Genomic DNA, 12,192 nt, shown 5'->3' with positions numbered 1-12,192 from the left:
AGAGCAGTGTGGGAAACGAGTGATGAGCTGTGGGTTAGTAATATATCATTGTATCACAGCTGTTATTACAGCTGATCATATTTACCACCATAATTATTATCATTGTCATATTCTATCACCTTAGCTGTGCTTGTTTTTACTATATTAACTGCCATAACATCTCTCCGTCTCTTTACATTTTTCTGTCTTTTCTCTCTTTCTCTCTTCTTTTCTTCCTCCCCAACCGGTGCAGACAGATGTTTGTTTTAAACTGTATTGACTATGCTGTGATAAATGCTTTGGTAAATGGACTTGTATTTGTATAGCGCCCCTTCAGTCTTCTGACTACTCAAGGCGCTTACACAGTGTTTGTCACATTCACCCATTCACACTGACATTCACACTGATGGCAGTGGACATCTACATACCATCTAATCTAATAATGCATACACACCCATGCACAATTTTGGGTTTCAGTGTCTTGCCCAAGGGCACTTCAACAGGGAGGTGCGGATCGAACCGCCGATCTCTCAAGTGGAGGAGGACCCACTCTTCTACTGAGCCACTTATAGTGTGTAAACCTTGAACGTTTCTCCTAATTATGGTTATAGACCTTTTCAATGGAACTCCATTGCTAGGCAACAGCCTTGGTCCTCGTTAACAGTCTGTCATTCACATACACTGCAACAGGAAATAAACTAGGACACATTTATGTTTACATATTTGAAAAGGTCTATAAAATTAATGCACATCCTTTTTTTACATTTTAAGTTTGTTTGCATAGCAATGATTTCAATTTCCTCAAAACCAAACAAACTCCACTTCCCTAAAGGACTACAACAACAGCGTCGCACGCAATATACGTCATCGTGTCCAGCTGACCATAGGAGGGAAAATGCGTTTGTTTTGTTGCGTTTCAGTCTCGTTAAAGAGAAATACAGCTAAAGTGTCGTGTTCGTTTATTAACGTACCGTGTGTGAGGCATGTTGGGGCTCAGTTGACCTCGTTACTAACTTCACATGTGGACATTTAAGATAATGCTCAGTCGCAACCATGCAGTGGGAAACTTTTGCTGTGTTTGTGTTACTTCTTAGCATTACCGAAACGGCAACAGCTGCTTATGTGATCACAGTCGATGCGGGGACACCAGTGGGAGACCTGAGGCACTTCTGGAGAAGCACTGGTTTCTGGTGAGTCGACAAAACAGACTGAGGTGGGCAGCAAACAGGGAGAAAGTTGACTCTTTTGTTTGCTAAAAATGGAGAAATTCATGTCAAACAGGGGTATTAAACAATGTTGCACCAAGTTAGCATCTTTTACTTTTTTTTTTTAAAGAACTTTATTGAAGTTTATGCATTTAGCAAGTCATATATACACACACACAAGAAAACATATAGTTCATGTTACATTATATAAAAAGAACTTGTGTGCAAGCTGGGAGGAGGCCTCGGGGAAGACCCAGGACCAGGTGCAGAGATTATATCTCCACGCTGGTCTGGGAACGCCTCAGGATCCCCCAGTTAGAGCTGGTTAATGTGGCCCGGGACAGGGAAGTTTGGGGTCCCCTGCTAAAGCTGCTGCCCCCGCGACCCGACCCCGGATAAGAGGCTGAAGATGAGAAGATGATGAGATGAGATGAACATGATCATCTTCTAAAGTGCTGTGTGTCACAAGTGTGAAATGTTTCATGGAAGGAGCTGATTTTGTCCAGAGCTGGTTTCCAGAGCTCAGTGATCACCCATTTGTACACAGTGTCACTGTCCACTGCAGTCTGATGTAAAGTCATTACACATCTGCTCTCCCACAGTTTCATACAGATGATCAGCTGCATCAGTCCTTTTTGTTTAACAGTGGGACTGTTTTCCAGGACTAATGCTGCCTGCACGTGCTTTGGAAAATGATGGTCCTAACCACTTGTGCACTGAAAAATTACCAGTGTGTTGCGTTCAAGTGCTTTTGTGATCGTTATAAATGAAACATGGCTGACCCACAGATCTGTTACGTGAGGAAAACAATCTTAGACCGCCTAATTCATCAGCTACAGCGAGAAGAAGATTTATCAAAACACAAACAGTAAATAATAAGCTGTATTTTTTTTAGATCATGAATAGTACATTTTTTAAAAGCACAAAAGAGATAGCTGATATTTCTGTTTTAGCTACATATGATTGGTCTACACCAGGGGTGGGCAATTCCGTTCCTGGAGAGCCACTGTCCTGCATGTTTTAGGTTCCTCTCTGCTCTAACACACCTGAGAGAAAACCTAAAACATGCAGGACAGTGGCTCTCCAGGACCGGAATTACCCACCCCTGGTCTATACTAATCTAAAGCACATAATCTTTCCTACCAGCTCAAAAACAGTGTTGTTGTAATAAAGTAGACTCTTGCGTTGTCCTCCGCCATGTTGAAAAGGTCAAAGGTTATCTCATCTCGGCAACTGGTCTATCAAAATAGTCTATGAGCTTCCCAGTGGAAATTACCACATGCGGGGGGATTCATGTGCAATTTTCACGTCTGATTTTTGGTATTTACCGTATTTCCGATAAGACGTGAAGGCTCCAACAGTACATGCTGTAAACAGGTCAAAGTTAACACTGTACACTTTAAGTTTGTCCCAGACTTCCTTTGCTCTGTAGAAGTCCATTAAAAGATGCTGTTTTGTCTCATCATCATCATCGCAGTGGCGCAGTTGACGTAACAACTCCAAGACACAACAGTTCTGACAGGAAGTCTGTTGACAGATAAAAGCATCTTTTACAAAGCCAAGACTTTTTCAAATGTTCCAGTGGAGGTTTGTATAGAGATACAAAACAGGAACAAGCAGGTATAAATAAAAAAAACATATGGTCAATCTCTAAATGCACGTTTGTGTCTTCTTTGTGCTTAGCCCCCCGCTCCCTCACACCCAAGCCCACGAGTTTGACCTGAGCATCGACCAGCAGCTGAACCTGGCCCACGTGGGCTCAGTCCCCCATGGAGGGATCCAGCAAGTCAGGATACACTGGATGTTGGAACTGGTCACCGCACAGTAAGAAGACCCCGTCAGCCCTGTGAATGCAAACATACCGCTCAGTGTAATGCATTAGTGTTAGATGACATACAGCACATTATGATTATCAGTTGATTGTGTTCCTTATGATGAATTACAGCTGTCTGGTTTTGTTGTTGAAGGGATATCGGAGGGCGACCTCAGTACAACTTCACCAAACTGGACCAGCTGATTGAACTCTTGTGGATTAATGGACTCCAGCCAGGTAATTTACCACAACCCTGGACAGGGGACATCACACCATAAGTCTTCTTCCCACATAAATCACAACTGCGTTCATGGTTTCATCTGGTTTCCATATTAATGTTTTGCCTATGATTACCATATGGTTAAGTGAATATTCATTCATTCATCTTCAACCGCTTGTCCCTGTCGGGGTCGCGGAGGGGCTGGAGCCTATCCCAGCTGACATTGGGCGTGAGGTGGGGTACACCCTGGACAGGACGCCAGTCTATCACAGGGCACATAGAGACGGACAGAGACAGACAACCATTCACACCTACGGGCAATTTAGAGTCATCAATTGACCTAACATGAGCATGTCTTGGACTGTGTGAGGCAACCGGAGAACCCAGAGAAAACCCACGCAGAAACAGGGAGAACATGCATGATTCGAACCAGGAACCCTCTCGCTGTGAGGCGACAGGGCTAACCACCCCTCCACCGTGTCACCCTTAAGTGAATATTATTGAGGCATTTTTCTCCCAAATGCTTTTATTAAGAATCCAAAGCATAGTTATTTAAAACTACACTTAAATCATAAGTGTAAAAAGAAATGTACAAAAACTTTTTTGAATACCGCTTTTTGAGCTTCTTATCTTTGGGACTGATCAGCTGTGAATATTCAGATATTTGTTGCCAGCCGCATGAGAGCAGCTAATAGCAGAGCAACAGGTTATTGACGCCGAGCTGAAATGGAAACACTGTGCTGCAACATGTGTGATTCGTGTTTTAATAGTACATAACACATAACATAACAGATCAAACGTAACTCTGCTGGTCTCTGTTGCACTTGGGACTTGTATAAATCTGAACTGAAATTAACTGCTGCACATCTGGTTGTCAGGTTTTGAGCTGATGGGCAGTGTCTCTAACTACTTTACTGACTTTGAGGACAAATCACAAGTGGTAGAGTGGAGAAATATGGTTTATCTCATCGCCAAGAGGTACATCGGTGAGTGCCTTTGTTTTGTCACTATTGTATCAAATATGTTGTAATATGTTGTATCTGTAATTGAGCAGCAGTGTTTGGGGTTAATGTCCCCACAGAAAGTTTCAATAAACGTATTTGCAAATATTTCTTGTGTAATTTAACGTAACCTACAACCATAAGTAAACTAAAACAAGCTTTAAAAGTGAACCGCGTGACCCTGCCCGTACACAATGCGGACGTGTTTTGTTAAATTGCAGACAAGTACGGCCTGGGACGGGTCTCTCAGTGGAACTTTGAAACATGGAATGAGCCCAACAACCATGACTTTGATAATGTCACCGTGTCAATTCAAGGTAAACCCATAATGCTTCAGACATGACTTTTAATGTCATAATCAGTTGTTTTTTAAATGAATAAATAAAATTTCAGTAAAACAAACTGTTTCTTTTAGGATTTCTGAACTATTATGATGCCTGCTCGGAGGGTCTGCGCTCTGCCAGCAGTCTCCTGAGGTTTGGGGGTCCGGGAGACTCCTGTCATTCCCCCCCACACTCCCCATACTGCTGGGCCATGCTGCAGCACTGCTACAACGGCACCAACTACTTCACCGGAGAGACAGGAGTCAGGATCGATTACATCGCCCTGCACAAGAAGGTGTGCTTTTCTGGACTATATCTAGAACAAACATGAATGGATATAAACATCTTTATCATATTCATTGCTTTAGAGATGTCTTTCGCTAAAGGGAGACAAGGTCTAGTTGATATATACAAAAATATACACTTTATACTACATAAACTGTATCTGTTAATGCATTCATTAGCTTAATTGATTGTGAATCTGATGTGATTTGCTCTTTCGGAAGCTGACTTTCTGTTTCCGTCCTTCAGGGAGGAGGTTACTCTTTGCCCATCCTCCAGCAGGAGCTCCAGACAGTCGGGGAGATCCAGAAGCATTTCCCCCGGTTCCGCAGCCTCCCTGTTTACAATGATGAGGCCGACCCGCTGGTGGGCTGGTCCAGGCCTCAGGAGTGGAGGGCTGATGTGACCTACGCTGCGATGGTGGTGAAGGTGAGGTGAAGGGATGGACCGTGAAAAACTCCTAGAGAGTAAAATCATATTTGAAAACTTGATGGTGAAGATTTGTATTAAAGTCTTATTCGAGTGTAGAGCCAATAATGTATTGATATAGGAAGATGTTGACTCGCACAATGACTTGCATTCGTTATTTACCATCTGGATGTCATTTATATTACACCTGCAGAATGAGTGACCAAGGTTTCTTATTGGCTGAAGCTCATTTTAGAGCAAATCTTTGTATTTCTTTCTATTTGTCAACTCAAATGAGTCAAAAATGACTTACCACTGAAGGATTTCAGTGTTTCACCTTGACTTTTATCCTTCACAGGGTGGAAAGAACAATTTAGAGCAGTAGAACTTCTACACAGTATGAATTTCCAGTTTAGTTAAAATGTCGGTATTTCTCTATTATAGTGGCAAAAGTTCATCTTGCCCGACTGGACTTTTTTTATATAGAGATTTGTTGGAAGTATTAATATTAAGGGATAGTTCAAATTTGTTGAAGTGGTTGTATGAGTTACTTATCCATATTCAGTGTTCACCTACAGTAGATCGGTACAGTAGAGTTATACAGAAGAAGAGCTTTTGCAGCGTGAGACTGAACAGATGCAGGAATAGGGATGTATTGAAATAGCTCTTTAAAACTGTGTTTTCAAATTGAAATAGATATATAGTACATACGGTTGGTACTCAGTGTTCAGGTTATTAGACAACATACAATATGAATAAACTTTTAGACTCAGAATCAGCTTTAATGGACAAGTATGCACACATAAGTTATGGATATATATACTAAACTGTACACATATGTAATATAAAGTAGGGTCTCATATGCAAAAAATATACATATATAAAACAAATGTACAGAATGAGCATACTAAATGCAGGAGACAGTACAACAGATGAGCTATTCAGTAGAGTGATAGCAGAGGGAAAGAAGCTGTTTTTATGTCCTGTTTTGCTGACGTACAGAGATCTGTGACGTCAGCCAGAGGGGAGGAGTTCAAAGAGGTTGTGACCAGTGTGCGTGGGATCTTTCTTGGTTCTCGCAAGATACAAGTTGCGAACCTAATAAAATGCTTCTCATTGCCGTCAGTGGTTGGACACCAAACTCTGTCAGGTTTAGTTCTTCTGCCAGTTAAGTTGCACTTAAACCGTCCACTGTCCTGCTCCCCCAACAGGTAATAAACCAGCACCAGGATCTGCTGCTGGCTGACCCAAACAACACCATCAACTACACCCTGCTCAGCAACGACAATGCCTTCCTCAGCTATCACCCACACCCCTTCACCCAGCGCACGCTGACCGCCCGCTTCCAGGTCAACAACACCCAGCTGCCTCACGTTCAGCTGATCAGGAAGCCTGTCCTCACTGTCATGGGCCTGCTGGCTCTGCTAGGTGACAGTTTTTTGAGGTTTATCTGTGACTCAGTGGAAGTGTGTGGTTGGGTTAAGATGTGTGTGTGTTTTGTAAAGTAGCCCCTCTCAGGTCTCCATGATGTCTCATCTGCCCCGGTCCTGTTCTAATGGTCCCGTTGCCTCTTCTGTATGTGATCCCACTTTAAGGAGAGACCCAGATCCTGGCTCAGGTTTTGAGCTCAGCAGGAACCAGCAACAGCACAGTGGGAGTTCTCGCCAGCAGCCACGAACCCGAACTGCCGGGCGGCTCAGACAGCTGGCAGGCAGCAGTGTTGGTCTACAACAGTGACGACAACAGCACCTCCACCAACACTGACGATGTCACCGTGTCACTGAAAGGACTGGCTGCACACAAGGGTACGCTGAACAAAATACTGTTGGGTTTAGTGCACTCCTACATTAAAAGGTGATTATATTATAAGGAAACTCTAACCAGGTCCATGTTGTCTGTGTGTTTGCTATCCAGGTCTTGTGTATGTCACATATTACATCGACAACAACGTAACCAACCCGTACCAGCTGTGGCAGAGCATGGGCAGCCCTGACTACCCCACAGCAGAACAGTTCAGACGCCTCAGGAGTGTGCAGGTAATCTGCAAAAATCATACTGTAAACTTGTATTTTACATTTAGTTTTTTGCAAAGTGTGTTATTATTCATTTCACAGGGCTCATAGAGACAAACGTAGACAGACAACCATTCACACTAACATGTACACCTACGGGCAATTTAGAGTCCTCAATGAACCTAACACGTGCATGTCCTTGGACTGTGGGAGGAGAACCCACGCAGACACCGGGAGAACATGCAAACTCCACACAGAAGGGCCCTAGCCCGGATTTGAACCAGGAACCCTCTTGCTGTGAGGCGATAGTGCTAACCACAACACAACCTTGCATATTGTGTATATGCATATGCATATATATATATATATATATAAATAGTTATACATACACACATACTGATCATGTATCTAACTTTTGGATGCTGTTTGGTAGATTACACGCCTGGTGTGCTTTATCTCAGATTTCCTGTTAGTGTTAAGTGGGGCAGATGTACAGGGTCTCCTGTATGCTGCTGTACTGTCTATCCTACTTGCACTTGTTTTGAGATGAGGTGTGTTCATGGATGAGGATCTTGTTCAGTGCAGCTTTATTAAAATGTTGAATTCCATTTGCTGTCGACCTTTTAGCAGAGCTGATTTGGGGCGTGTCCTTCTCTGTAAAGTGCTGTGACGTGCTTTGACCCACTGATGATGTGTCGTTGTGTCAGGACCCTCATGTCGATGGACCCTGGGCGGTTCCTGCGGGGGACACTCTGTCTCTGAAAGCCAAACTGTCCGTGCCCTCTGTCCTCCTCGTCCATGTTTGTGCCCAGCCCAAAGCCCGGCCAGATCAGGTCAGTACCAACGCACACAAGGTCCTTGGAACCCTAGAAAGTTTGTGACTTTGAGGAAAACGAATCAAGGCCTTGAAAGTTTTTAAAAATAAACACGGGTCTATTAAATGAAAGTGCTTAAAAGTGTGATTGTTTCTTGTGACTGCTTCTCATAAATGCTGCTCAACGCTATATCCGTTGAATCTAACTTGTGCGTTCTGTGTCACGCTGTACAGTTGAGAATATAAATATATACTGTGTTAATGTAAGGGCACACTCACACTGTCCATCCTTAGCATGCCCCGTGCTTTAGGGTACTTGTCCCCCCTCCCTCTCCCCCTGCGCCCCAGGCCCGTTTGTACTCGCACTACCTGGGCCTCGGCGAATGCTTCTTGCTGCCTATACGTCATCACGACGTAACACGTCACTCAACTAATTGAGTAATTAATTACTCAGCTTCTTGAATCTTGAATGAAAAGAGATGAACTGTCAAGTGTGTTTGACTTTTGATCAGGTCAATGGATTACACTTCATCAGGATCACCAAAGGCCAAGTCCTCGTCGTCTGGTCGGACCACTGTGTTGATTCCAAGTGAGTTCACATTCTTCCTTTTTGCATTTACCACTGCAAGAAAATGTAAAGAAGTGAATATGTGATAAACATGCACCAAGAACAAGAAAGCGCTCTTCTTTGTATCTGCAGATGTATTAAGACATTTGAAGTGGAGTTCTCCACAGACCACCAAGAATTCAGCAGAGTTAACACTCAAGACACCATTTTTACTTCATATGTTTATTCACCTGGTAAGAATTCCCAGTGAATGATTTAAAGGATTGATCTGTATTTGTCATTGTGACATCGAGCCGTAGAATTAACACCATTATGTTGTCTTCTGTAGTGGACCAGGAGGTCGGCGGTTCTTACAGAGTCCGAGCTGTGGACTACTGGGGAAAGCCTGGCCCGTACTCGCTGCCTGAGCGGTATTCAAAGGAGCACTAGACCAAGTCTTTCTAAACCGTTTTGTCCAAGGTAAATACGTTTTATAAAGACTAATGTGCTGTGCGCCATGTGGCAGAAATACAGGCATCACATTTTTATTAGTGTATGTAGTGGTTGTAATTTCAAAGACTTTGAAAATAAGACCAACAACATGTCAGTCGGTCCTTCATTACTTTCTGATTTTCCTGCACTGTCTGTGGCAATTAGCTGGAAGTCCGATGGTTCTGTAAAACAAGTCGCAAATATATCGTTTCCTTTTTTTAAAGGCTAAATAAATTCCTTTAAACAGCTGAGCAGTGTAGTTTTTAGCAAACATTACTCAAAATGAAGTAAACAGCACATTTTTTCAGGGACTAATTTCAACAGGCTGATAATACACTTGGTTTAATAATTTTGGGCAACAATAAAAGCTCTACGGCACAGAGGACTAAGATATATATATATATGTATGTTTGTGATACACAAGAAATACTTGTTGTTTGGATCAATTCATTGAGGATTTGGGTCTTTTAGTGGGGTCCATTGACAATAGGAAGACGTATCGTTTAATATATTTGCACATGAATATGCCAGCTGTTACCAACATCCATAAGGACAACTTGTTAAACTCAGATCTTGTTGTTCATGCTTGTTTTGCTGTTGCACATAATGTGTCGTTATTTTTTGACCACACTGTTGCAGAAGCCGTTACAATCAAATCTAATGGCAACATGAATTCAATTTTATCTTTTTTTTTTAATCTGCTACATTCAAATTTTTTTTTAATCTTACTTTTTATACAATTGTATTTTATGTTTGTGCACTAGATAATTCAATTTTGGATTACCAATCTGAGTTGCGTAGACAGTCGTTTTTATAAAGACAAGGACAACGTCAAGATTCCTTATAAAATTTATTGTCACCAACACATGATAACGCAGTGCAGATGTTACCCATCAGGGGGACAATACTGTGCAGTAATCATTTCATCACATTCACTCAACACGTAATAGTTTTCCTTGGATTTGGCTTTGAAATATATTTTCATCCGGGCAGCGTTCATTTTATTGTTCCATGGGGCGTTGAATCTGATTTATCCGATGATTCTTCTGAATCTTCAACTTCATTTGGGACAGGATGATCGATCCGGTGTAATGAAGGGCTGCTCAACAAACTCAAGCTCAGGAGCAGTTTAGCAGGCTCCTGTTAAAAAGGAAGGAGAGGAACAAGGGTTAGGGTTCAAATGTAACGCAGACCTTAAAACATTTACTTTGAATGTACAGAAATTGGTTTCTAAATTTCAAGTTGAATATAAATGTTCTTTGAAAAAGAGCACTATAAAGGACAATAGTCGATGTACAGGGTTTCACAGTTTATCTGTCCATTGATCTGAACGTGAAAGACTGAGTACACACCACTCTGCAGCACGGGCTGGAACTCTCCGGCCATGCAGATCTCCTCCTGTTTTTGGCGGACGACTCTCTGGATGGCAGGGGGGAGGCCGCGGGGGTTGCGGGAGAAGAGCAGGGAGTATCCATCTTCGCAGCTTCCATCGTCCTTCAGGGTGCGGCAGGCATAGGTTAAGGCGTAGTTGTCGTAGTCTGTGTCAATGACCCAGTAGTTGTCACCTGAAAGAGCAGAGAGCAAGAAGTTAGTCTCAACTGTGTGAGACAGACAGAGGGAACGTGTGTATACGACTGAGGAGGCTTACCGCCGCTTGACAGGTAGCTGGCCAGTCCCTGGTAGTTCATGAACATCTTGCCAGGGCTGCCGGGGTCGGGCACGGAGTACTGAGCAGCCATGTCTGCACACACGACCCAGAACCTGGATGTGAAATTACGTAGAGAAAAAAACTGTCACATTTGCAAGCGACCTTTCATTTAAACACATCACAGTCAGACTGCAACTAAATAGACTTCTAACACTGACAAATACACACCCAAAGAGTGTGACTCTGCCCCTGGAGGAGGCAACCATGGAACCATCGTCTCCGACGGTGTATTCAGCAGAGATGTTGTCCTGCAGGAACAAACCCTCAGGATCCTTCTTCTGCAGAGCGTACCACTTTCCTGCATACTGTCGGGGGAAAATCATAAAGATGATGCTTTTAATAGGCATTTCATCAGTAGATTATGGATAGTCACATACACAAATTTGGGGTTTTCTATGTGTACTCCAATCAGGGTTATAATGATGCTGATTTAATTGCTCAGATCTTCATACCCCTTGTACACAATAAGCATCACTCATATTTCACTGTATGCTGATGATGTCCTGGTTTATTGGAGGATGATTATTCTATTCCTCTTCAATCTGTTGTGCTACTTCTTCATCTGTCTGATTTGTCTCAAACCTACATGTAGCATTACTGTAAACGCTATCAGGCTTATTCTAGTTACAGAAACTTGCACCAGAACTGATTTAAAGACACAATTCTGTACTTACTCTTTGGGGGTCAAAGTCGCCTTTGACTGTGAAACTGTCCACCACGCAGGAGGCCAGGCTGTGCTCCACACAGGCCAGGACAAACATCAACACGACAAAGATCTGGAAGTCCATTCTAAGCAAAACAAAGTTGAGCATGTCAATATTCGTGCTATTATGATTTTTCAAGAAGAAGAAAAAGATCACAGTCCCCGCAAAGCAGCGTCTTCTTACCTGAAGTTTAGAAAGAAGTCGCAAGAAGTTTTTGTGGTGCAGAGATGCTGCGGTGTCTGAGCTGTGCTGAGAAGACGGAGTGTGAGCCTTTTTATATCGAGCGCAGACAGGCTCACTGATTATTTTCACTTCTTGAACCTAAATGCAGAGTTTAAATCTACCGCTAATCCAGTTAACAAAATCCCCCGCTGTAAGCTGATGAACCCTTGCATTCAGCAGTATGTAAGCTTTATGTAATAATGGGATACATAACGGCAGCCTCGAATGGAACCAAGTGCAAATATAAAGATGTGTGGATCTGCAGAGATAGTAATGTGATATATGGTGAATGAAAGAATATGGGAGAAGTGTCCATGAAACCAGCCATGATGGTTTTTTGTCCATCTTCAGATAAAATGTGCCAAATGGAAATACTATTCCAACATTCATGACTGGCCAGTTAGGTGTTCCTGTTCTGTTGTTATGTTTTGATCTACTTTTAGCTGTGACTGGCCTCTCTCA

The 12,192-nt window shown here is 42.7% G+C and overlaps 2 protein-coding genes across 2 annotated transcripts; one reads left to right on the top strand and one right to left on the bottom strand.

Moving 5' to 3' along the window:
* The first annotated feature begins 876 nt into the window (after positions 1-876).
* On the top strand, positions 877-9,747 carry idua (alpha-L-iduronidase). The gene is made up of 14 exons (XM_083911782.1): positions 877-1,169; positions 2,868-3,008; positions 3,152-3,234; positions 4,096-4,203; positions 4,440-4,535; positions 4,634-4,836; positions 5,073-5,252; positions 6,443-6,659; positions 6,827-7,036; positions 7,146-7,267; positions 7,951-8,076; positions 8,570-8,646; positions 8,758-8,858; positions 8,954-9,747. Exons 1-14 carry the CDS (start codon positions 1,033-1,035, stop codon positions 9,052-9,054), a joined length of 1,902 nt encoding a protein of 633 aa, XP_083767908.1. The 5' UTR covers positions 877-1,032; the 3' UTR covers positions 9,055-9,747.
* Positions 9,748-10,146: 399 nt separating this feature from the next.
* Positions 10,147-11,592, bottom strand: LOC310946698 (purpurin-like; the record flags this gene model as incomplete). The annotated part of the gene is made up of 5 exons (XM_083913237.1): positions 10,147-10,236; positions 10,449-10,661; positions 10,745-10,857; positions 10,973-11,109; positions 11,479-11,592. The coding sequence occupies 5 exons, from the start codon at positions 11,590-11,592 to the stop codon at positions 10,226-10,228; spliced, it is 588 nt and encodes a 195-aa protein (XP_083769363.1). The 3' UTR covers positions 10,147-10,225.
* Positions 11,593-12,192: the final 600 nt, after the last annotated feature.

The sequence above is a fragment of the Echiichthys vipera genome (genome assembly GCF_963691815.1).
Source record: "Echiichthys vipera genome assembly, chromosome: 4".
Lineage (NCBI taxonomy): Eukaryota > Metazoa > Chordata > Actinopteri > Perciformes > Trachinidae > Echiichthys > Echiichthys vipera.
Note: the sequence above shows the minus strand (reverse complement) of the source record. Positions and strands in the feature narration are given on the sequence as shown.